At 33.3% G+C, this 27,444-nt stretch overlaps 2 protein-coding genes and 1 long non-coding RNA gene across 14 annotated transcripts in view; 1 reads left to right on the forward strand and 2 right to left on the reverse strand.

The window, feature by feature from the left end:
* gbe1a (glucan (1,4-alpha-), branching enzyme 1a) overlaps positions 1 to 4,902 on the forward strand; it is a 255,017-nt gene extending 250,115 nt beyond the window's left edge. Inside the window, exon 16 of the mRNA XM_021479344.3 lies at positions 3,904 to 4,902. Within this exon, the coding sequence (XP_021335019.2) occupies positions 3,904 to 3,966 (63 nt within the window). The 3' untranslated portion in view covers positions 3,967 to 4,902. The remainder of the gene's footprint in view (positions 1 to 3,903) is intronic.
* On the reverse strand, positions 5 to 9,677 carry LOC141376374 (uncharacterized). Its single transcript, XR_012386333.1, has 2 exons — positions 9,437 to 9,677; positions 5 to 584 (listed from the first exon to the last, which is right to left on the reverse strand). It is a non-coding gene; the product is annotated as an uncharacterized lncRNA (long non-coding RNA).
* Positions 9,678 to 9,986: 309 nt separating this feature from the next.
* inpp5kb (inositol polyphosphate-5-phosphatase Kb) lies at positions 9,987 to 27,050 on the reverse strand. 12 transcript variants are annotated; one of them, XR_012386313.1, is made up of 15 exons: positions 26,927 to 27,050; positions 25,951 to 26,005; positions 24,232 to 24,336; positions 22,502 to 22,610; positions 20,551 to 20,667; positions 19,927 to 20,102; positions 19,725 to 19,836; positions 17,133 to 17,242; positions 16,962 to 16,988; positions 12,908 to 13,115; positions 12,612 to 12,749; positions 12,407 to 12,490; positions 12,095 to 12,199; positions 11,684 to 12,010; positions 9,987 to 10,848 (listed from the first exon to the last, which is right to left on the reverse strand). XR_012386313.1 is itself a non-coding variant. In XM_689458.10 (14 exons), exons 2-14 carry the CDS (start codon positions 25,995 to 25,997, stop codon positions 11,942 to 11,944), a joined length of 1,407 nt encoding a protein of 468 aa, XP_694550.6. In that variant the 5' UTR covers positions 25,998 to 26,005; positions 26,927 to 27,050; the 3' UTR covers positions 11,106 to 11,941. The 12 variants fall into 12 exon arrangements, 4 of the variants coding, with proteins under 4 accessions (XP_694550.6, XP_073770817.1, XP_005155332.2 ...); XR_012386312.1 differs by having other exon boundaries at positions 9,987 to 10,838; positions 11,649 to 12,010; XR_012386314.1 differs by lacking the exon at positions 16,962 to 16,988.
* Positions 27,051 to 27,444: the final 394 nt, after the last annotated feature.

Genomic DNA, 27,444 nt, shown 5'->3' on the forward strand with positions numbered 1-27,444 from the left:
ATACCATATACTCAACAGTGAGAATGATCAGTGGCGGTGCATATTATCATCTTAAATCTTCTCTTCATCTTCATTTTGCCGGAGTAGTGTCCGTCACATGAGGTCTCCTTTTATGTTCTGCTTCCTTCACGACCGCTGTACCTGAAGATAGCGTTTTTCTTTTAAATGTCAGTGATGGATTAGCCAGCTGGTCAGGGGTCACTGACGACCATGTAGTTTGTAATGGCCTGAGTTGCATGATTACCGGTGCTGATGAGCCGACTGAAAGATGGTTATGCCAGGAATCAATGAGCCTGTTAATACCGTTTTGGCTCAAAGTGCCTTTTAAGAGATCCGGCTAATCGCAGCAGGCATTTTAATTGAGCAAGATATTAACGCCGGTGTAACTCAGACGGTGCTCTGACAAAAACATTCGTTCAAAGGCAGACAACCCTGCTGGTCTGTGCGTGACTCTGGCCAGAATGTGAGATTTTATTGCTTTCTTTTCTTGTCTCGCATCTCAAGCTTTCCAAAGGTGAGCTTCAGTTCAGTCCTCCTCTTAGAGTTGATCTGTAGTCTCCGTAGGCGTTCTGCTAACATCAAACCTGAATGTAAACAAAAGAATATTAACTTTTTTTTTTTTTACTCTTTCTGCTTCCCACATCACATCCGCTAAGAGTTCTTGAGTTAAATCCTCTTGCATCTCATGAAGTGATTTCACCAGTTTTTTTTTTCTCCTATCTGATTGTTTATATAATATGACCTTAAGAAACACCCAAAACAAACTTTGAAGTGGTTACCTATTTGTGGAAAGCTTAGAGAAGATTTTAGTCAAAACTGAGTATATAAGAGTTTGTGTTTATCAGAAAAGCTGGAGCAATTTTAAACCTCCATTCTATTAAATAAAAAGTTTCCTGTTACCAAACTGCGTGAGTGACATCTAGTGGTCAATAGCAGAACTGTTCATGTACACGGCTGGGCTCTGAGATTAACTTCAATGACTTCAGTCAATAGTTGCTGCTGTGTCTGTTTCATAATGAAATCTGATGTAAATCTCAGAAGACAGAGATGCACGATTCTTGATGCCTTTTAATATAATCTGATGCAGCAGGCCTTTACAGTAATATAGATCCTGGGTTTTCAAGCCGTAGGGGTCTGTAATAGTACTGCAGGGGGTTAGTGAAGAATTTACAGGGATTTCTTGATTTTTCATGACATTTCTAACTATCCAAGTGAGCACAGTAACTGATAATGTTGTAATGATAGTTATTGATCTTAGTGAAAGTTATTCTGAAGAAGAGTTCTTTATTCTCAGTGGATGGAGAGATGGAGCAAGAACACCATATTATGTGGTGCATGTTATATCAAACTGAGTTTTAAGCCTGACTTATAATAACATGAATTTTGTTGAAGTTATTTGTTTGCTGAACCTAGCTTTTTAGAGTTATTTTTTTATAATGTTTGTTTATTATTGTACTATTAATAATTTATCTATACAGATACCAACTTTGCTTTTGGCAAAACTTGAATTTATTTCAAATAACAAAAATATTTTATGGTTTCTGTTTTAAAGTCTGCATGAAATCAAAATGTAAACAATGTTTATTTTACTATTGGAGCTTATTATTATTATAAAAGGGAACTTTATGAGAAAATGTGAACTTAATTTGCTTAAAAAATTGTTTGGCTTATTTTTAATTAAACATAGTCCTTCTGTGTTGACATCGGTTTGATGACTTGTGAGTTATGCTTAGCCACAGCCTTCAAGCCATTAGTTTGCTGTGAGTGAAAGATGAGAGGAGGAGCCCAAAAATAAAAGCCCCGCTCCTACTCAATAGTCCATTCCAGTTTTAAATACTTTATCATACTGAAATGAAAGTCTGCAGCAACTTTCGATTCACCCAGAATTGAACAATGCTGATATACACTACTGGTCAAAAGTTTGGGGTCAGTTATTTTTATTTTTTTTATTAATTTTACTTTATAATTTAAATGAAATTATTGTTCATCAAGGATGCATTTATTAAATGTAAAAAAAAATATTAAATATTTTTTACAATTTTAAATAACTGCTTTCTTATTGTTAGTTTCAAATGAAGTGATTTCTCCAGTCATTATTGCTTTTATTACTATTACCATTAATAATAATAATAATAATTATTATTATTATTATATAGTGATTTTTGAAGGATCAAATGACTCTGAAGACTGGAGTAATGAAACTGAAAAATTATCATTAAAATCACTGGAATAAATTATTAGATTAAATCATAAACTACTTTAAACAGATATTTTACAGTGCAATAACATTTAATAATTTTACGGTTTGTACTGTATTTTTGATCAAATAAATGCAGAACTGGTTAGCAGGATAAGCTTGCTTAAAACATTTAAAAATCTTACGGACCCCAAATTGTTGACTGGTAGTACTTAGCTGTATATACGTAGCGGTATATACTTAGCTGTTAGTATTATTAATTATTATTATTTTAAATATTATTCATATTTATTATTATTGACTAAATTATTATATAATTATTTAATTATACAAACTGTGCTTGACATGCCATACAAGTGCTGTCAATCCCTCAACAAACTCAACCTTATTATGGCTTAAACAATAAAACTCAGAGAATACACTCAGAGCAGCCACTCTTGTGGAATCACACACAGACTCTGACATCTCATTTCCAGAGGCTTCAGTGGGAACACAGTGAAACTTGTGGTGTTAAAACAGTGATTTTCTGTTTGTAGTCGTGGCAGTGTGTTTCTGGCACTCACGCTGGGCGCGCAGGTCCAGTTCCAGCAGGTGAGCGCAGGCCCAGTTAATAACGCGCACGTCTGCTCCCTGTGGAAATCAACCAGAACCTGACCTACAAGAGTGACTGTTTCCTCTCCCTACACACTATGTTTTATTCATAAGAACTTTTCGCTAGATATATTCTCCGCTTTCCTTTTTTTCTCCTCTGAGAGAAACAAGTCTTTCTTGTCGGTATGTAGACACCCGGACCCAATCACTTCTCGGGTCCCATCGGACTGATCCCAGACCTGTAGTCTCATGTCCTGCCGTATGAAGAGAGGTCAAAGAACAGTGATTTCACTAATAAAAACTGTATTGCAAGGTGCTCCCAGGTTACATAAAGAATTGTTTTCACTCAGCAGATTAGAGCTCCTTTTAACAGCGCAATAACTTGCTTTTCTCCCAAGAGAAATATTGTTTTGACTTTTTAAGCTCAATATAGCTGTGTCTTTCTCTTTTTGTTTTTTTAATATGGCAGGTTTATCAGAGTAGCTGTAACCTTCAGTATTTGAATACACACTTTAGATTACTCTTGGAGTTAACTCATGGAGAACAAAAAAACTATGACTGTTGAGCAGTTTTATTTTGATTTACAGAAGATATGAACAAAATGTTATATTCCGAAAAACTGTTCATACATATTTAGATAAATAAGAATTTTATGTTATATTAAAAGGCTCTAATAAAAGGATAGTTCATCCAAAACTGTACATTTGCTGTTAATTTGACTTTCAAAGTGTAAATTATATTGAAATATTTGTACTTTTTAATTATTTTCAAACTAGGTTTATATGTCAGCAAACAGTATTATTCCTTTATATATTTTAAAATACAGGTCAGAATATGTATATATTTTTTTTCATAAATATTTGTTACATGTAATATTATTCCAGCCATATTTTTATAATTTATTTCCACACAATATTAGAAATATTAAAGTAGAAGAAATTAGTATAATAATTTAATTGATATGGATAGGTTCATTCCGTTGTGGCGACTACTGATAAGCCAGGGACAAACCTGAAGGATAGTGAAAATTTGATTTGGACACCAAAACGGGTGGTTCTTTTTTGACCCATATATAAATATGAATGAGCGTGAATAATTTTTTTCTCTCTTTCTAGATCTACATTCCTTGCAGAACTGCTCTGATCTTGGCAAATGAGGACACTGATTTCAGACACTGAAGACCGTGCGCATGAATGGACATGGATCTTGCATCATATCCCTGAATATTGGGCAACCCTACATCAGATAACATTCAATATAGCAAACGTTTTTTTTTCCACATACAATAATGGTACCTGCTTTTAAATATGATTACAGTACAGTATGTTTCATTCTGTTAAAAAAAATCATCTAATCTCTTTAAAGAGATACATAAACCAAAATTGTTTAAATTTTAAATTAGCTGTTAATTCACTCAAGAAGTAGGTGACTTTTCTTCAATAGAGCAAAAAAAAAAGAAAGAAAGAAAGAAAGAAAGAAAGAAAGAAAGAAAGAAAGAAAGAAAGAAAGAAAGAAAGAAAGAAAGAAAGAAAGAAAGCTAAAGATGTGGTTCTTTGTGATTCATGAAATGCAAACTCAACATGTATCAGGGCTCTGAGGATCAGTAAACATATTCAGTCAAAATAAAATGAATGCACATTGCTCCTGACACAAAAAAACAGGTTATATGTAGCACAATAATTGTTCTGTGTATTATTACAATTATTCCACAGCCAAGTATTGAAATTGTACATAAAATTTTTAAGGTTTATTTAGATCACATTTCTGGTGCATGGTATGGGCTGGGATAGTCCTCTCATATTGATGAAATGTAAAATGTGAGAAGTTTTAAAGGAGCCCATGCCAGCAATATGAGTAAACATTTTTTGGAGCATGGAATAAAGGTCCTTTTCTGAACTTTGAACATCTCAGAACCATTGCTGTCTTTTGAGGATGAGAGAGCTCTAGGATTTCACCAAAAAAATTTTTTTGTGTGTGAACAGGGCTTTGAACGACATGAGGGTAAGTAATTAAAACAAAATGTTTGTTGTGGGGTGAACTAACCAATTAAATGGTTATTTCATTTGTAATAAACTATATAGAGTCAATAATAAATATAAATGTTAACCTCACAATGCATCAAATCCCCTCGTTGAATTTCAGAGGCTTTTACTCCATTTACTTTAACAAGTAAAATCATCACAGAGAATGGGTTACATCCTTTTTCCACTGCAGAGTTACCATGGTTTATACATGTGTTCAGGTATACTGTAATAAATAACTAGTAGGTGTGTGCTATATTTATCATCTGTTATCATTTCAGAATTGTTTTAATGATGTGCAAGCTGACATTAACAAGTATGTCACTAACTTTGCAAACAAAATAAAATAATGAGAAAAATACATATTGAGATTCCATATAGATTTAGCTTAAGCCATTTAGAATGCAGTTAGAATCAATATTTCATTAAATTGACGACAGCCAAAAATATCACTGTATAGATTTCTGAACTCTTTTCTGAACTCTGAAATAGAATACTGTAAAACAGTAAGGTCATCTCACACAAACAGAGGGGGCAGTTTTCCTGTCTGGGTTCATCAACAGGTAGTTTTTTTTAATATTACCAGAACCAGAATTTAAAAAATCTTATATATATATATAACCCAAAGTAATATATTTAATAAGTATTCAAATATATATATATATATATATATATATATATATATATATATATATATATATATATATATATATATATATATATGAATAATATATTCAAAGTATTTGATAATGTAATAAGATATTTCAAAGATATTTTTAAGAATGTTATAAACTGTTGACCAGTGTTGGATAAATTACTTTAAATAAAGTAATTTTATTTACTTTATTTAAAATTACTTTATTTAAAATTACTTTAAATAAAGTAATTTTGCCTTGAATAAATAGTAATAGATTAAAAATTGGATTATAAAATTGGAATACTACTGAAAAATTTGTATCTGATTACATTACTAATTACTAAATATAATAAGTAATCATATTACTAATTACTGTACTCTTTCAGTAATTTAATATTCACTGAAAAACATTAAAATGGATTGATCACAACAGCTTGACATATTCAAAAGACTTAAAGAGTTCACCCAAAATCTCATTCACTTGTTCCAAATCTGTTCCAGAAAACTGGATACCTGTAACGAATGGCATGTATAGTATGCAAAATATTTGGATGTTCTGTCTTTGTCTGAGGGATTGGTCTACCGAAATGTGTATATTCCATACAAAGCATGAAGCTGATTGGTCAGTTCATGTCGCATGACATGGTTTTCAACTGGTGCACCTGAAAACTGTGAGTGCATAAAATATGCGCTCCGAATATGTGTGCGCTAGCCGTGCGCCTCCATTGGAAAACACAAACTTGCGCACACAAAAGACGCAATATGGGAACGGCCCCATAAGCAGCTACACTTCTCTTCACATTCAAAAGATACCTTCACTCCCAAATCTGCACAAAAATTTAATTTAGCCTGTTTAGGCTGAGTTGGACCATCATTTTTTTTGGGCGCCGATGTCCTCCTTGGTGATGAGTATTGTCATGCTTTCTATTCAAGTGCAAGAACAAGTTGCTGGTCGAGTTAAATGCAATCAAATGCTCCTAAGAGAGTGGACATAGACTGTATTTCACAGCCATATTTTTGTTTTTCAGTTCAATAAAATGGGCCAGTCTCATCAGCAACCATTTCAGCTCGTGTTCTCCAGGAATTTTAAAAGAACATGCTTATTAACTGACGTTGCAGTGGAAAACGTGATTTAATTGGACCTGGTTTTCTTCTAAAAACTATATTTGTAACATAAGTAACACAATTACATTGACTTTAGTAACCGTAATCATTCATTTTCTTTTCGGCTTAGTCTCTTTATTCCGCCACAGCGGAAAGAACCATTAACTTATCCAGTGTATGTTTTATGCAGCAGATGCCTTTTCAGCTGAAACACATCTTTGGGAAACATCCATACACACTCATTCACATTCATACACTACAATTTAGCTGACCCAATTCACCTGTACCGCATGTCTTTGGACTTTGGGGAAAACCGGAGCACCCGGAGGAAATCCACGCGAACCAGAGAGTACATGCAAACTCCACACAGAAACGCCAACTGACCCAGCCGAGGCCCGAACCAGTGACCTTCTTGCTGTGAGGCGACATCGCTATCTATTGCGCCACCGCGTCGCCCGTAACTATAATCAAATTACACAAATTTTAAATGTAATTTGTTACATTACAGCATTCTCCAAAAATATAATTAGAATACAGTAGTGTGTTACTGAGGAATGTGTTACACCCAACTCTGCTGGTAACTACCATTCCATAGTAGGAAAAACAAACACTGGAAATGTAAGATTACATTTCCAACATAAAAAAAAACATCAATATTGTTCAACAGAAAACATAAACATTGATAATTGATTAAATTGATAAAATTTGATACAAATGACCAGTAAGTAAATGATGACATTTTTCAGTTTTGGGTGAACTATCCCTAAAAGCTCTGATGTGATGAGTAGGTGAAATTCTGAGAGTGTGTATAATTTATTAGCAACGTCTCACCTCATGAAAATCAATTGCATTGATATTACTAACCAATAAACAGTATTTGGCACACACTTCTCATTTACGATACACTTCGCATCAGATTTATATATTTTTTGACAGCATAGAAAAGAGAAATTCAAAAGTGTGGATTTATTTCCAAAGAACGACTGAGGATCAAGCTAAATGTAACGTGTGTCAAGTAAATCACATACAAAGAAGGCTATAATGAGCAATTACTATATGTGCAGAATTTTGACTCCATGTTGGCAGCCATTGACATTCATTTTTTCAATCGCCAGTGGCTACTGTTTCAGCTTTTTTATGTTCTATTGAAAAAAAAAGTCACCAACATCTTGCATGGCTTAAAGGCAAGTAAATTAACAGCAAATTTTCACCTTTTTTAAGTATCCCTTTAAGCCCCTTTCCATTTTTTATCTACATATAATTTGTTAGATAAGTGATGAAAATGATCATTTGTGAAGGTTGTCGTAATTTCAGGGGTTAATGCATTACAGAAGCACAGAGAGCTTTTAATGGGCTGTTGTTGTGAACATTTACTCTAGATGCATTCTGATTGGATATTGCTTGTGTTATGACATCAGCAAGGTCATTTTGCCCCCCTCTCTCTCTCCATGTCTCTATTCATCCCGCTTTCCCTCTTTCTCCTCATAACCTTACCCTGTCTTCATTTAGCCTCAAATGCCTCCAATCCGCGATTCTGATTTAGTGCGCCATTAAAAAGTTTTACAGCACCGGGTGACATCATGGGCCAGTCGGATGTGTTAGAAAATATGGATCTCCAGGGCCTCTCTAGTAAAAATCTCTCCAAGGAAGAAGAATTCCCTTGGAAGTGTCCCTTGGGTGTGAGGTTTCAGCATAAGCTCTGACACAAGTGAAGACGAAATTCCCACCTAATTACTCTAATTAACACTTTTTCCCCCCTCTTAATGCATTTAATTAAATTGCCTCGGTGTAATCTGTGGCAGCACTTTAATTTTGCCAGAGCTCTCTAGATCCAAGCTTTTAAACGCTAATAAGACAGTATATCAATATTAAAGACATTCCTGTCCTTATAGTGGAGTATATTGGCTCCACAAACAGCATCCTGACGTGTCAAATGTGAAAAAAAATATTTTGGGGGAAAAAAAACGTGTGACTGCATTACAATCAGTTGTGTGGAGGTGATAGAGGTGACCATAATGAAATGTTTTGTGCATCAGCGTCTTAGTGACTTTCTCAAATTCCTATAAAAAACAGTGTGTGTAAAACACAAGTGATTATTTTAATGAATGTTATGGTTACTTTGATCATTCACGACTCCATTAATTCCATTTCCATACTTTATAGTGAAGATTTTAGCACAATTTGCCTGTAGACTATATTATAGGTAACCACATTTTAAATGTTCAGTGTCTTTTTAAAGCTTCAATGTATCGTCAGAAGCCAAAGATATTCGTTTTGTCTTGCTTTTATGTTTTTTTTTTACACCTTGCTAATGCGGCACACACTAAATTAAGATTAATAAATGTGTAACTGATTTTGGATGCGACATTTGTCTTTATTATAACAATTGTGCAAAAAAGTACACAAATAACCTCAAGATTCTGAAGTGAGCATAAGATGGACACTTTGCTATCCTCTTACTGGAGAAAAGTTAAAGTAATTGAATACTATACTGCATGTGTGAATGATGGCAATTGTGACATCTCTCCAACAACATCAATCTCTCTAAATCTTTTTCTTTGGTTGGTTGTTCTAAAAGTAATACCTTTTTAGACATGAAACCTACTCTTTATCACTGATTGAATCGTTAGGTCAGTTGATTCATTCACAACGCTGGTTCAATCAGGACTGCATTGCTAGCACCTGCTAGAGGTCGGGGAATCAACAGATTCAATGAAAATGAGGTAAATAAACTGTACGTAACATATTAACCTATATTGTCTAATTATCTGCAATTAAAAAAGGAACCTGTTGATGTTTTGGGGTAGTATCCCAGTTGTAGATTTACTGTTTAGAAACAATTGTTTCAGCGCTGTTGTCTACTCTAGCTCATGATCACTAACTTACAGTCTGTTTTGGCGGCTTCTTTGTTCTCTCAGTGACAGAATGACGACCTCCTCTTCAAAGACCTCCCCATGTTTCTCAGAAGCGTTTAAAGCTGTAATTATCCATGAAAAAAAACTCCTGGAGGTAAAATACTAAATATGCACTTCTGAAAACCGTATGTATATATGTTGTAATATTCTGTGAGTCACCATTTGACCACTTTGTGTATGCTTGACTTTCATAAATCCAGCGAGTGAACAGTGCCCCCTAGAGTGACTTTCAAAAAATGTGTGAACTTAACATGTCTACTGGAAAATAACACCGATGGTGTTTGTTTGGTCTTCTCTCTGGAGATTGGATTTTGTTAGCTGACATTGAAATCACGCTTCATGCCACACTACTAATGTCAGCGATGTAATTAACACTCACATGTGTGTGTGGTAGACCTTAAAGCAATATATTCCACGTTAATTACAATTACATCATAATATTATTCCTCAGAGTGTAGGTGAAAATAAAAGTTTGAACACAGATATTCATGTACAAACCTCTTCTGCGAGGCAAACAGATATTCAGACTTTCGTATTTTAATGAAATTGTGCACAATACATATATGATGGGGGTTTTCAGCAGCTTAATTAGGAAAACATTTGAATGCATTTAAACAGCATATAGGGTCAATTCAATACATGCACTTAAAATGAATAGACTTAGAGATTTACCAGGAACTAAGATGGAGGATAAATTATATATTTAAAGAAAAAGTCAGGTCGGTCAGTTCTCAAATAGAAGTGTATATTTTGCTCACATAAAAGACACATAGCTACAGACAAAATGTAGCACTCACAACAGTCCTAACAGTGCAAACATAATGGCATATTAACAGCAAGACAAGGAGTTGTTCCTATATGAAATGAAAAGACAGATGCGAACATATAAAAAGAGGCACTGTTATTTAAGACTTAATGTGAAATACTGTATAAAGTACATAAGGATGCTCTGATCAGGATTTTTTTTTAGCCGATACCAAGTACCTCCCTGCGTTTGGGTGGGTTTCCTCCGGGTGCTCCCCCACAGTCTAAAGACATGCGGTACAGTTGAATTGGGAGGTCTAAACTGTCCGTTGTGTGTGTGTGTGTGTGTGTGTGTGTGTGTGTGTGTGTGTGTGTGTGTGTGTGTGTGTGTGTGTGTGTTCGTTCCCCAGGGATGGGTTGCGGCTGGAAGGGCTTCCACTGCGTAAAAACTTGCTGGATAAGTTGGCAGTTTATTTCGCTGTGGTGACCCCAGATTAATAAAGGAACTAAGCCAACAAGAAAATGAATGAATGAACGAAGTACACTACAAGGTTATATTATTAAATATAAATATATTATTTAAATATATGTTAAAAATATTTATATAATTTTTGAGGTTTTTAATTTATCTAATATTTCCTGGTTTTAGTGAACTTTCAGTTCTTATACAGTTGGAGTCAGAATTATTAGCCCCCCTGAATTATTTACTCCCCCGTTTAATTTTTTTTCCCAATTTCGGTTTAACAGAGAAGAGAGAAGGGGCTAATAATTTTGTAAAATGGTAATTTACTTAAAATGGTGTTTAAAAAAATTAAAAACAGCTTTTATTCTAGCTGAAATAAAACAAACAAGACTTTCTGAAGAAGACAGAAATATGATCAGACATACTGTGAAAATTCTCTTGCTCTGTTAAACATCATTAAGCAAATATTTAAGAAAGAAAAAAAAATCAAAGGGGGGCTAATACATCTGACTTCAACTGTATGCCTAAATACGTGCAAGGTCATTCAAATACTTTGCACATTTCCAACTAACACAATTACTTGTGATCGGTTCATAAGATCGGTTCTTGAGATTGCCAGAATAGTGAGTACCAATCAAGTCATTAAATGTGATTATCAGCCGATACCAATCTCCGGCTGATCGATCGGAGCATCTCTAACTACACATATAAGCAATGTACAGTAAAACTAGTGTAAAATACTTAAATCAGTTTAAGATATAAATAAGCAACATGAATGTCTTCATATGCATTTACAGTACAATACCATAATGTTAATAAATGCACAGGCCTAAATGTAATTTTTAGAATCTTTATGTGCTAACTTTTGCATAAAATATATTTGCAATTCTGAGTTTTTATAAATTCTACAGTCTTTTTAGTCAATTGTTTAGCATAAAATGTGCTACAAACTCTATTTAAACAGCCCGGTCTATACAATGTGTCTTTGTTTACAAGAGCTTTAAAACGTACTGTATTTAAAAACTATGTCAAAAGAGCCAAGGATAAAGTGGGGGAGGAAAGAGCAGCATTTTCAGTGGAAATAAATTAAAGCCTTTGATTTTAAACCATCGTTAAATCAGATTTAACTTTAACAAATTTGCTTCAGAATTAGTTGTACCTTTTAAAACCAAACAAAGCAGAGTCCATTTACACAGAGGAAAAGCTGATTCCAGATCAGATTCTGCCCCATTTGTGAATTCATAAAACAAAGATTTAAAGACATTCCAGTTATTTCTCAAGTCCGTTGATGTTCTCTTGAACCAGACCCTCCATTACAGCTCGCTTCGACTCTAGAATCTGAAGCCAGACATCAAGCAGATTAGTAAAGTAATATAGCCAGGGATTAACACAGAAGCGTACTGTATCTTTCCAGAAACTCACCTGGAAATTTGGACTAAAGGCGATGAGGGTTTGCATGTTGGTGCTAAAATATCCTAGCACATAATCCCCTGCCAGCAGAGGGAGCTCATTTTTATTCATCTGGACCTTAAAAAGGAAACGCATCACCCATGTTAGTGCATTTATTAGTCCATCTTGCAATTTTCATGCACACAGTGGTTTAAAAATTCACATTTCAAGTGTGACCCAAAAATTAAAATCAACAGTGATTATTTTTGAACCTACAGTCATCAGCTACGTTTATTAATGCAAAGCTGTTCTCAACACTAAAACTTGTAGTCTACTCTACCATACCATCACAACTTCGCCATTGGCAGCCACTTCATCATCTTTGACCCAGGCGAAGGTGGAGTAATCGGAGGCACTTTTGAAGCCAATCTGAACGCAGAGATATAAATCACCTCTAGTTAGTGACCTGCTTTGTGATACAGATCTCCTTTTTGTCTCATTCTGTGTTTTTGTTCATCCATCAACCTCTTTTTCTCTCTCTCCCTCTCACCTTGTATAGTCCAATCCAGTCAAAGGTTGAGGACTCAAAGTTTTCCAGAATGGTGTAAGTGAATATGGCATCTTCATCTGCGCTCCAGATTCCCTCTACGGTTAGTGCGACTAGAGGCGTCTCCACCTTTTTCCTCATCTGCACGAAGAGATCAAGATGAATTTGGACTTACAGAAAAAGGTAGATATGTATTATTATTAATGACTATAATTTTAGACAGATTGCTTCAATTTGATTAATCCCGAAGCTCGTTATCATCTGCCTGATTAAATATTCATGGCGTGCATAATTCATACCTCCAGATTGAAGGTCCCAATGACGGGTTTGTGGTCACTGACCCCATATGAGACATCGCAGGTGTACATGTCCTGCGTCACCTTCACAGAAAACTCATCATCGTCAGCTGAGGATGCGGTCGAACTCTTCTCATCCTCAATCTCTGTGGCTTTGGGTTTTATTCTCCACAAGATACGATCAGTCCAGGCTGGCTTTCGCTTTTTGCCGCTAATTATCAAATCATGCAGAAAAAGAAACAGAATGTAAAAAAACAATATAAATATTTAACGATTGACAGTACACATACACACTGTCGATCAAAAGTTTGACTGCATTATGATCCAAATAGTGAAACAATTGATTACGTTTTACATATAAAGTAGGAAAACAGTTTGAGCATTGATGAAAATAGCAAATGTTTTTAAAAGATTATTGAGAAGCATATATATATATATATATATATATATATATATATATATATATATATATATATATATATATATATATATATATATTATTATTATTATTATTATTATTATTTTATTTTATTTTATTTTTTTATCATTCTTGAAAGGTCATGCGTCTTGACCTGTACCGTCACTGGAAAACATCTAAATTTTATTTTAAATTGTGGTAATATGTAAATCATTATTATTGTTTTTTAGCTTTGGTAAATATTATAGATATTTACAAGATATTGCATACTGACCCTGAGCATGTGTCAATAGTGTTGTCACTTTTGTACAGTGCTCCCAGGACTAAAGTCATTCAACCGCACTAGTTAAGACTAAAGCCAATCTACAGTAAATATGCTGGACTTTTGCGTTATATACAGGTGTAGTAACGAGCAAACAAAGAAAACAAAGCAGAAAGGCAGAATATGTCATAGGTAAGATTTAGTTTGGTTTTGAACTTTTGTGCTAAACAAGTAACGTTATTGATGACAATACTGTCACTTACTGCATTCACCATAAGGCAAAGTAGCACCAACCTGCACTAAATTCTAGGCCTATGCTAGTTTGGTTGTATAAAATCAGTAAACAATGTAAATGAAATATTACAACAACATGCTGCGGTGCCAGAAACTTATATTATTGTAGGCTAAGTGAAGTAACAGCTAGATTTTGAAGTAACTTATAAGGGTGCCTGATAACATAACAGTGTCTGCGCCTAAATGTGCATACTGTATACTTATTGAATATTACAAATGTTATATACCATTTAAATCACAGGGATATCAATGGTTTACACGAGTCATTCATAATGGAGATTCATTCACAAAAAAATCACTCCCTTTGTTAGAATTAGAAGTGAAAGCAGGGGAGGGGGTATGTTTCTGAATAATTATTAGATCACCTTTAACAGGGAGTGAGGATAATACATTTCCATGCATACAAACACATGCTCTTTGTCGGGAATGCCCATACAGTTACTTATCCATCGATATAAAAACAAATCAATGTAAAATTAGAATTTTCATCATTTAAAAAAATATTTGCATACTGACCACCGGAAAAACTCCTGATCATAGATATGTATATAGGTTTACATATCTATGGCTCCAGATGGCCAATCCTTCACTAAACAGTGGTCCCACATTCATTTCAAAGGAGTGCTACCCTGTACTAAAGGCAACATCAGCCAAGGCCAGTGGTTCCCAACCTTTTTTTGCCTGAGACCCCCTTTTCCCCATGGAAAATATTATAAGGCCCCCTCCACATTTAATGATATTATTGCTCATATAAGTTTGCAGTAAAGGATGACAAAAAATTTAGTTTTCAAACAAAGGGTATGTTTATATATCAAGATATGTTTATGCACAAATAAAAGCCTAATGTAAAATATAAAAGCAAAACATCAGTAGGCCATATGTAAATAAATAACGTAAGCCTTTGGTGCCTTGCAGTCAAAAACTGCTCTGGGCTCGTCAGTAATTTGGACAGCCTCATGCATTTGTTAGCAAGAACTTTGGAGCAGATAATGCACTGTAGCTGGGTCAGGGATTCTGGGTCTGGTATCTAATCTTGGTATTTACTGCATTTCATGTTTTCAGTATTGCTAGCGCTGCGACCTAAAATGTTTGTAGCTTCCTCACCTGGGTCCAGTATGCTTGGGTCAATACAATTAGCTGCTGAATCATTTTTTTTTTTTTTTTTTTTTTGTGGAGGACGAATTACAAATCTGTCAATTTGTTTTGCCAGCCAGGGGATGAAATGAATTAAGACAACATGATTGTTCTCCTAATTGTCCACTGCTAATTTATTTATTTTTTTTAAATATGATGTGACCCCCTACAGAGCTCGCTGAGGCCCCCTTGTGGGCCGGGACCTCCCTGTTGAGAACCACTGGCATGGGCGACATCTAATGTAAATATCTATGGTTGAATATAAGGAACATTATACATTTTCAGGAACATTTAATAAAATCATAATGCAGGCAAAATTTTGAAGAAACCACTTGAAAATGCTCAGGTTCTTTTGGTTTAATGGATTAATTAGACTATATTTATTAGTTTTTTTTTTTTGTTGAGTAATGTTTTAATATTTGATTTATTCTATAAAAGCTCTGATACATTCCATATTTTAATAAAAATATTGCCCTTAAGAGCAAATATTAAAATATAATAAATAACTTTGATGCTAAAAAATAATGTGATATTAATGTTAAGGATTGTGATTTCACAATTTCTTGTGTTTTTACGATTTCCTAGAATAACACTATTTTTATTAGCAATGGTTTGTCTTTAATTTACCTAATGACTAAAATAAACAGATTATAAATATTTTTCTGATCTAATTAAACCCAATTTAAGCTAAAAAAATACAAATAAAAAAGTATTTAAAACACTGAGTAAAAGCAGATATTCTGATTCTTATTGGCTGTTGTAATTTTTCTCACTTGTCTCAAGACTCAATTCTTGTCATAAGTATTTATTTTCAGTTCTCTGCTCTGAGGTTCATCTTTGAGTCACTCTAACCAACAGCAGAACAGCACCTACCAAGGGAGACAGGTATAAATATAGCAATATCTGATTGGTCAAATCTGTATAAACAATCAATGCATCCAACACACAAAAGTTTGGTGCACAGTTTAAACTGAATGTATTGCACTTCTCTGCTATATGGACATTATTTACAATTATTACTATAACAATATTTTAATATACAGTAACTTATTGTTTTGTATATTGTGCTGCACTATGCATAACTGTAAATCATAAATCGAGAAAACTGAACATTTTCAAGAAATGTTCCTATTTCTATGCACAAACATGCTGACAGGTGACTGATATGCTTTATATATTGCTACATAATGAAACAAAAAGCATCAAACACCAGCATATCAGAGTGAAACATGCATACACACAGTGAAGAGGCGCTTAGTGACATGTAATTTACAAAACAGTTTGCTAATGACAGCTTTCAGAAGCCCAGTGACACACTTACATGAAAATGTGGTCATGTGTTAAACGTGATGAGTCTGAGCATGTAAGGGTTAGTGTATCCTGTATATGATTTACTTTTTTAATTTCTCAGAAAACCTCTGTTAAACTTCTTTGAGCATGACTAGTAATGTCCAAAACTGTTGAAGTTTTTTTTCCTGATGGAGATACAAACTACCTCTACTTCCATTATAGCTACAACAAAACACTATTTCCCAAACGTATAGCAATTCAGCAAATAGATGACAGCTAAATGAGGGAAAGATCTGCTGAAAAAGCACTTTTGTACATGGACAGGTCTGTTCAATTGCTCTGTGGTGCGGAAGACCTCCTATATTCAGCCATTTATGTTTGATGGGAAATAAAATTCCCTTCTAACAACAAAAGTCTTCAAAGTAGACATACAGCATACGTATGTTTTCTGACAGCAGCTGGCGAGCAGAAAGAAAAACACCACGTTTCATTTGTATAGACAGGACTGAAATGCTTACTGAGAAATCTGAGAGCAGAGTTTAGTTTAGTGACAGTGCAGTGTTTTATGAGGGTGTGATGGTGCTTTGTGAGATGAATTATGGCTAGCAGTGGTTAAGTAGACATGCAACTAATTTTTTTTTTTACTTATTAAATCTTACGTAAGGCCAAACCATGTCCTGGGTGCTCTGTAGGGGGAAAAAATGACTATAAATTTCTTCCAAGAAAACATGTTAGACTTTCAGTAAATAGAGATCTGAGATCATTTCTACTTTAATGCATTAAGAAAGGGTGTTGTTGGTGTGTTTTGTTCATGTGTAAATGTACTGTACCTTGTATCGTATGTCTCAGAGAAACGGTCAAACTTATATGTGGGTTTAAAGCGCAGTGGTCCCTCTTCAAACTCTTGAAGAATAGGTTCTTTCTTCTTCAACATGGACAACTAAGTGCAAGAAATGAAAATGATCAACAGGACAAGTTTTCAGTACTTGCTTTGTTTTCAAGAAAATGTGAAATTTGCATGTTTGAAAGATAATGATGTAATGCTAGCATATACACCTCTCTTCTGTGCATTTTATGAATTAAAAATATATATAATCAGCATTTGCACTGACTTCTCTAAATCTAAATCTTTGGGTTCTGGGATTGTTGATGCAAATGTTTAACTGTAGGACATTTACTGTACATAATATCAATGGAAAAAAGCACAGTGAAATGTAAAAACAATAACATGCACATATGTTTAAGCACTTAAAAAATGCTGTCTTGGTATGCCAACCTGATTTCACCAAGACAGACATGTTTTTGGATTAACATCTATGCTGATACTGGAACAACATTCCAATCAGCCAATCAGAATAAAGGCATATGTTTACCATTTATGTTATGTTAAGTTTAGGCTTACGGTTAGGTTTATGCACTTCTATATGGTTGTTATCCAACTATTATTCCTCACTGATTTTGGGGTTTTAGGGGTATAGAGTAGGTATGGATTACATTTTCAAACAAAAATGATGTTCAGGGATCAACATACAGTTAAAGTCAGAATTATTAGCCCCCCTTTTTACTTTTTTCCCCAATTTCTGTTTAACGGAGAATATATATATATATATATATATATATATATATATATATATATATATATATATATATATATATATATATATATATATATATATATATATATATATATATATAATTTTTTTTTATATAGTTGAAGTCAGAATTATTACCAATTTATTAGCCCCCCTGTTTATTTTTTCCCTGATTTCTGTTTAACAGAGAGATTTTATCAACACATTTCTAAACAATAGTTTTAATAACTCATTTCTAATCACTGATTTATTTTATCTTCGCCATGGTGACGGTAAATAATATTTTACTAGATATTTTCAATACCGCTTAAAGTGAAATTTAAAGGTTTAACTAGGTTAATTAGGTTAACTAGGCAGGTTAGGGTAATTAGGCAAGTCATTGTATGATGATGGTTTTTTCTGTAGACTATCGGAAAATATATATATGTCTTAAAAGGACTAATCATTTTAACCTTAAAATGTTTTTTTTTTTAAATAAGAACTACTTTTATTCTAGCTGAAATAAAACAAATAAGACTTTCTCCAGAGGAAAACATATTATCAGACATATTGTGAAAATTTCCTTGCTCTGTGAAACATAATTTGGGAAATATTTAAAACAGAAAAAAAAATCAAAGGGGGCCTAATAATTCTGACTTCAACTGTAGATGTTAATCCAGGATCGCATTGTACTAGGCAAAATCATGATGTGTAACTAGGTAGTGGGCTTTAAAATAGATATTTTCCATCCAGTTGCGAATGGAATGTATAAAAATAATTGTAATATTGCGCAAATTATTTGCGAATAAATTTTTTTCATCTCATGCTTTCGAGAGAACCAAATTGTCACTTCATGGAAACTGGTGCAAATGATAAATATTTAAGTCCCTGCTAACAAGGAAAACCACTCTAGCTCTTTTTCACTATATAATAAATGAAACGACGTATGCAATAATAAATGCTGTCATATGGTCTTGCTTTAAGAGTTGAATGCCTGATGGAGGTCATTTAACAAAATCATTTGGTTCAGGCATTTCAGAAAAAACAAACTACATTTTAGATGTTGTACAGTGAGATTGATCTGCTAGGGAAAACTCACAAGAGCTTTTATTTATGTATTAAGGAATTCATTTGATGAATATATTTCCATTGTATTTTATTTTTGTGTCTTCTAATGAAAATCTAAATATATATAATTTTACCAAACTTTTATATGCTCATTGCACGATTTTTACAGTGCTTAGCATAAATGAGAACACCCCATTTAGAAAATCAATATTTGTATCCATTTCTCTGTCAATAAAGGTAATATATTTTGGTCCTTTTAAACAAAAGAGATTTATTGAACATATATATTTATTAAAATAATATTTTAATCACAAAACATCTTTACAGATATAATATAATATAATATAATATAATATAATATAATATAATATAATATAATATAATATAATATAATATAATATAATATGTTTAAATTCAAGCAAACATTAGTAAAAACAAATTTACAAACTACTAAATTTCAAGTAAATGTTATATATTTTAGTTTCTCTTGATTTTTTTAAAATTGTTTTATTTAATTTACATTCTTTCCTAGCATATAAATTTGGGTGTATTCATGGTTGGATTTAGATCTTAAGTAATAGTTAGATTAGCTCTGGATTTGGTTTCAGTACTGACCATCTGATGTATATGCACAAAATTTTGTAAAGCATCTTTTAAAAAATAGTCATTTAAAAGATCGATTTGTGAGAGGTCTACTCATATATGCTAAGCATGTATATTTGCATAAAAATGTATGTATAGAAGAATAGGTTTAGTTTTCAGAAGTGTGTGTATTTGTTTGACCTGATCTCTGTCCCAAAGCAGGTTAAAGCGGCTGTTGTTGATTGAAGAACGGAGAAAGTGCATCCCATGGTCTGCGATACGAAAGTTCAGATCCCCAAACCAGAAGACCACCCTGTGAGACAAAACATCAATGTGAGCACCATATCACCATACATGAGAGGATGCTTATATATGGCCATCTGTATTATAAGTTAGCACTGACTTGTGGTCAAGTACTTGTGGTGTGTTGAACATGTCAAATTCCTGCGTGTCCAGTATGTATTCAAACTCATCCATCCGTTGCAGTGCATAATTCATATGAGCCGCCAGATGACAGTTTAGAAAACACAGCATTTCACCATAAAAGGAGAATCGCACTGAAATTCCCCCTTTATTTCCCTGCAAGAATAATTTGGCCTATATTAGTCCACCTATTTATTACTACAGTAAATGTATATTTATTTAAAACATACATAGAAACACTAAAGTTCAAAGTTTTATAGTCAAGACTAAAGTAATAGATGTAAAAGAAATCTGCTTAATAATAACAATAAATACCATTTTTAAATATATTAAGATAGGTTACAACATTAAGAGAGAATTTAATTCAAAGAGATTTCATTTTTTAATTAAAATAATATATTTTTTATTTATTTTGTGCGTGTAAATTAAATGTGGCCTTATAATGCATAAGATACAACAAAAATGACAATATAAAGAAAGATTAATCTTACAGTCCCCAAACTTTAACACAAATCTTTTTTTTAAAAAGTAATGGAATCAATATGAATTTATTATATAAAACAAATTGCCAGTGGAATGTCAGGATCTAAAGGCTTTGCCATACCCAGTATCCAAACAGGCCTGTACGTGTGTATGTACTTTGGATGTCTCTGATGAAAGGCAGGTGGACCTGCTTGGCAAACAATATCAGCAATAAACCCTGCATCCTCACAGAAGTCACCTGAGGACAGCATTAAAATGTTAAGTATTTTGTCATATGAGCTTAATCCATATCATACCTGACAGTATCACAGAGAGTGGATATTAGGATGTTTCTACGGCCAAGAAAGACATGTGTCGGTCTCAAAATAAACAGTGGCTTGGTTTCCATACTAACATGAAGCATATCATGTCCAAGTTTGCAAAGAAATGCAAATTAGGTGCATAACCATTTGATTTTATATTGAGTATTTTACTTGAGCGGAAACAGCCGATTAGTCATATTGGTTTTTTTTTCATTATAGTGACCAAAATTATTACAGTTTTGAAAAAAATAGCAGAAAATGTTATATACACTTATATAAATATCTATCTATCTATCTATCTATCTATCTATCTATCTATCTATCTATCTATCTATCTATCTATCTATCTATCTATCTATCTATCTATCTATCTATCTATCTATCTATCGATCTATCTATCTATCTATCTATCTATGTATAGTTAAAGTCAGAATTATTAGCCCCCCCCTCCCAATCTTTAGCTCCCCTGTTTATTTTTTCCCTGATTTCTGTTTAACAGAGAGATTTTATCAACACATTTCTAAACATAATAGTTTTAATAACTCATCTCTAATAACTGATTTATTTTATCTTTGCCATGATGACAGTAATTTATATTTGACTAGATATTTTTCAAGACACTTCTACTTTACAGTTTAAAGGTACATTTAAAGGCTTAACTAGGTTAATTAGGTTAACTAGGCGGGTTAGGGTAATTGGGCAAGTTATTGTATAACGATGGTTTGTTCTGTAGACTTGATTTGATTTCCTTAGTTGAGGAATTGTTTGTTAAAACCTACACTTGGAAAACTACCTCACAGGGATCCATGTTTTTATATTTGCAAATTTTTAAAATGAAAACATCTAATTGTGATTTTTGTGACTGATACTGTTATTTGATTTGCAATTATTTCAAAAGTGCAGCACACACTTAAAATGAAAGGAACGTGGCATACTTTAACGTTATATAGAAATATGTATTTATTAGCTGTCTATATAAACATGCATTTACTTTGCAGACTTTAGCAAATAGCTAATCACAATGTTATAGAATTCACTGTGTTTAAACATAAAAATAATCAATCTAGGTTTTCAATATAATGAAAATTTTAAATGATAATGGAAATTTACCATGGTTTATATTAAAACCAGTAACCACGACAACACTAATTGTTTAATGTTCTCTACATTATGTCAAATTTTATTCTGCAAAGGCTTGCCCATTTAATATTTTTCAAACAAATCTTAAACAGTAACTTTAAATAAAGAATCTTTAAATCAATTCTTATATATATATATATATATATATATATATATATATATATGACTGATTTCGGATGTGATGCTTCAAAATGCACATTAAAACAAGATAACAGAACTGTAGCTAGTGACATAAGGGAAAGAGGAAACACATATTTCAGCTTAGAATGGATGTGTCCTTGATACACTGTGGAAAGAAAATAAGGAGATTAGTGCTGGAAATTCCTGAGATGTTTTTAGTGGAGTGGAATTGAGGTTTTTTAAATCAGAGCTAATTAGTTGTGAAAGGCAGAAAGGGGGCGGGTTCACATCAAATCTGTGGTTACGTTACACAAATGTGCTGGTGTGAAACAATGCCTCTAGTGTTTCCAATGGCTTGCAGAGAACAATGGAGCTTAACAAGCTTAATGAGGAGACGGCTCATCCTGATTCAGTCTCTCTGCTCTATTGTGACCGCATATGAACATATGTAAGGACACTCTGTCTTTCACACACTTTAAATGAGTTTGTGATGTTAGAGTTTTAATGTACCTTGATGTATCCCTCCGGGGCCAGAGTTTCCATGAGGAGGTGACTCCATGTGTCCTCAACAATGAGATCAGAGATGTATCGAACTGGAGTAGCATTCACTTCCTGTAGACTGGGACACATTTGCTCAGGTCATAATGTAAATTTGTGGCAATTTACAACATGATTTACACATGGCAGATCATTCATACCCCTGGAAAATTCTGATTTACAGTTTTTATTCAAATGTAAATGAAAGCTGAGAAATACAGTAGTCAAATTTTGAGGAGGATCATCACCTATTATCATATCATGTTCTGAAACTATTGAACAGTACCCATTATTGTCCTAGGACAATTTTGAAAAGCATTTTTGTTTTATTTTAAATGTTGGCGACTACTGTTTTTTTTTTTTTTTTTTCCACAATGATGCCTCTTGTAAATTGTCTTATGCTCTTGTCTTATGCTTTGGGTGAGCCTGCATGTGTCATTTTCGGTGAAGAAATGCTGGTTGAATACAAGTAACTTTAATTTAGAATTTGCCAGGGGTATGAATAATTTTGGGTGTGACTCCATATTTTTAAGTTGGTTTAACCTAAAAATCCACTTCATTTTTTGAAGCTGCTTAAGAGTGATTTTTTTTTTGGTCAGCTCACATGCACTTCTTGCACTGTTAATTTAAATCAACCTGGGAACATATTTTCCATTGCTATTTTAACTTATCACAATTAATATTTTATCAAATTAATTAGATTTTCTATGTAATAAAATTATGCATGTTTTGTATTACTTCACCCTTGGTAACATTTGATTTTAATTAAACTCCTCACTTTAGTTGACTATTAGTAGAGAGAAGCTGCACAGATGCAATACATTTCTTCCAGACAAATTTTTGTAAAAATAATTAAATAAAATAAATCTACTTCTCTTTTTAACATTTTACCACTCCTGAAATACTACAGAACTATAAACGAGTTCAACTGTTTATTAGTTGTCATTTAATTTCCTGCTTACCAATTGGATATTTAATCTTTAAAAGAGGATGGTTCACCCAAAAATAAAAATGTAATCATTATCTACTCATCCTCAAGTGGTTCCAAACCTTTATGAGTTTCTTTTTCAGCTGAACACACAAAAAGATGTTTTGTAAAATGTTCAATGGCTACTGGTTTCCAACGTTCTTCAAATTATCAACTTTTATTTTTGACAGAAGTATAAAAACAAAAAGATTTGTGATGAGTAGGCCTGTAAAATACTGAAAAAAATGGACATTGTGATATTTTGTTTTGCTGTGATATGTAAAATGCAATATGAATATAATTAACTCTATTTGGAAAACATTTCATCAATTTAGATCGACTAGGATGATCAAGACTTTTTCCTATGCAGTTCATCTGCATAAATTATAATAAATTACAAGCAAAAATAAATAAATAAACAGTCCTTTATGTTTTTGGAGTCTAATCATATTCAAGTACAACAATTTTACAGTCAAATGTAAAATATCATGGTCATCTTTGTAAAATTAATAATTATAATATTGAATATTAATTAATACTTTAATAATACCTTAATAAATAATCTAATCCTGCGATGTGACTATTGCAGATTCACACATTTCAATATCAATGCCCAAATGATTGTTCAGCCCTAAAGTAGAGGGTAGGTATAATTGATTTCTGAATTTTTATTTTTGGGTGAATTATCCCTTCAATCAGTGCAAAAAAACACTGATTTTGGGATTCAGTAGCTCACCCAATCACATAGAGGTCAGTGGTCGGCTGTGAGTCGAGCTGCAGTAATGACCTCACATCAGCTGGTGGCTCTGCTGTGCCAACATTCCATGTGACCATGTGCAATCTGCACCAGAGAACAAGACACAAGCGTATCACCAATAAATAATGGATGCATTTACTAATCAAAATTACATATCTGAAAGAAAGCAAATACACATTAATGAAAACAAGGCAATTAACCACCAACAAACGACAAAAAACAGCACAAGTCAACTTAAAGCTCATTTTTAGAAACAAATTATCAAAGCTATTGACTCAGGACACCTGAAGGACTCTCTGTTGCTGTATCTTCCACAGAGGTTAAAGGCTTCATCCAGCGTTCGGGACACTTCCTCATTGGCCTCATCGTCTGAGCTGAGATCCTCCAAACAGGTCAGCAACTGAGCGAGTCTCTGACGAAGTATGAACCGTGCTGAAGTAGACTGAGACGTCATGGTGGACATACTGTCAGAGCGCATGCGTGGGACATCAAATGTGTCAGACATCTTGCTATGGCTTATACAAACCAAGAGTTTATCTGAAGTAAGTGGACTTGTTCTTTTTGGTTGCGTTTCTGAGCTTCAGATGTTAAGGAAAGTCCAAAAACTGGTTTAGGTTTACCAGGTGCTGCTGTGGCTCATGAACCAAATGTTGAGTAGATTTGAAGTGAGTAGATTTATTCTTTGATTCTCGATTGTATTTGTTGCGTTTCTGAGCTTCAGATCTCTGAGAAAGTCCAAAAAAGATCAAAAACTTGTTCAGGTTGAGCAGATGCAGATAATATCCCAGGTTTTAGGTAGTCAAAAGATCCAAATTTCTTCTTACAAACACAAGATCCCCTTAAAAATCCTCTGAAATCCTTCAGGGATCAAGTAGCTCATAATTAGCAATCCAATTCTTTTTGTTGATCTGGGCTACAACATATGTTCTCATTGCATTCTGTTGTCCTAATGGAGGAGTGTGAGTAAAAACACGCATTTTGGCGAGTGTTCGGGATTAGGAACTGTAATCTGGAGCAGTGAAGAACCACGTGAATGAGGCCAAGAATACAAAATCACCTAACAGGCCTGATCTCCAAATCACTGAGTGTATTGTTGCAGGTTTTGAGCGACGTAGGTGAATGTCGACAGATGCAAATCCGGTTTACGCAAGAATACCGACTTAAACATTGTCAATATTTAATGGATCCAACAAGAAAACAGTTATCTTGTTTTTTAGATAAATTTTAAGTTTAACTTTGAGTATAATTGTACTTTTTTAAATATTTATAACAAATTATTCAACAATGCATCAGTTTGCATTTTAGACTACATGATAAACACATAAACTAAAGTTATTTAATTCTCAAATCCAGGCTGTAACTTTCCAAACAGTTTCTCAGTATAATACGGTCACATGAAATTTCTTAGCAGCAAGGAAGCATTCAGCAGTTGAGAGAGAACTATAGAGGGCAAATAAGAAGAAAAAATAATAAATTGTGAAACTTTTGAAAGAGAAAGAAATTCACAATTTAATTGATCTAAATCAGATAAATCTACGTATATACATTAAACATTATACATTAACCATTTTGAATTTAACCCATTAACCATTATTATTCTTTTTCCATTTTTCTGTAATTTCCTGTTTGTTTTTTCTCTGGGTGTTTTAGTTATTTTGAAATGAAGCAGTTTATTTTATTGATAAAGGACAGTGTTACCTGAAAGCCTGATGTCCACCAGTGGATCCAACCTTTTTAGCGCTCATACTCAATCCTGAGCACACAAACACCATGTACACATAAATGCAAGTTAATTCAAAGAGGTCTAATCCAAAAGGGTTAATCCTGTCTTATTCAAAAGCTGGGAAACCTTTTAAAATGATGAAATATAACTCTGAAGGTTAACTGATTATTATACCATTAATGTGATGTGTTGGTTTCAACCCACCTATAAAATTATTTTTGAAAAACACACACACACATTACAAATGAAGTTCATACAACACCTCTTCTGTGAATATTAAACCACACTGAACTAAACTGAACTTCAACACTGTAAACTGAACTGACACCGTTTCAATTCACTATAATCTTCTATGTGAAGCTGCTTTTACACTGTCTGTCTATATAAAACAATACATTTTGTGAGCGCTTAAAGTAAAACATTGTAAAATAAAATAAAATAAAAAAGCAGTCACATCAAATAGCTAGGGCTCATGCAACAGCTCTTTAAAAACTATTAAAACATATTTAAACCCGTGATAAAGCGATAAATAATGCTATTTATACCGACCGTTCTATAATTGAAGCTCCGTACTGTCGCATGCTCACCTGTTCTGGCTTTATTTCGTAATGTATCGTGACTAATTGCAATACTCCTGATTAATGTAATGTTGTTTAATGACTTCGTTGTAACACTCTTAATGATACAAGCTGTTCAAGATCGAAACTGTAGTATACGTTTTTTTTAAATAGGCTAAATAAAAATAAACAAATAGTAAATAAATAAATAAACATCGAAACCTTTCTTTTTTCTTTTGTCGTGTGTCATAACATTTGCAGCTATGAACACTTTTTATAGCTATTTAAACAGCTAATACACTTCATTTACATGGATTAAAATATTTCGACAACTATCATAAGCATCAAAACCAATATTAAACTTGAGTAGCTAGAGAAGAAAACAAAAACTTACCCTTCAGCCTCGTCTAGCGGCGATTTTGCAGGTGTCTTGAATGACCTATTCCGAATTTAACAGGTGTTACGGGATACAGTGTGGGAGTTTGGGGTCTGTGTTTACACCCCTTTACTTCCTCGCTGCCCTGCCAAGCCACCGGGACCTCTTAAAGCCGCAGTACTTGTTTCATCATGAACGCCTAAAAGGTTTAGCCAAGTTATGAAAGACGATAGTGTAAAAGTCTTTACACATCAGCATCCTTTTTGAATAGGACGTGAAACAGTAGGTTCTTTGTTTGTGGTTTAAAATGAAATGTATATAGCCATAATCTCGCAATGCTTCACAGTTTTAAGTAGGCTAATATAAATATGTATTTTCATGATTTGTTAGCCTATATGTCAAAGGGTTCACCTAAAATAGTTTTGTTAATTTTCTCACCCTCGGCACATCATATATATATAGCTAAAACGCCCTTGGGTATTCATTAAATTAATGCTACTTCTAATGCAGAGTCATATAAGCAAATATATATACAT

The sequence above is a fragment of the Danio rerio genome, chromosome 10 (genome assembly GCF_049306965.1).
Source record: "Danio rerio strain Tuebingen ecotype United States chromosome 10, GRCz12tu, whole genome shotgun sequence".
Classification (NCBI taxonomy): Eukaryota; Metazoa; Chordata; class Actinopteri; order Cypriniformes; family Danionidae; genus Danio; species Danio rerio.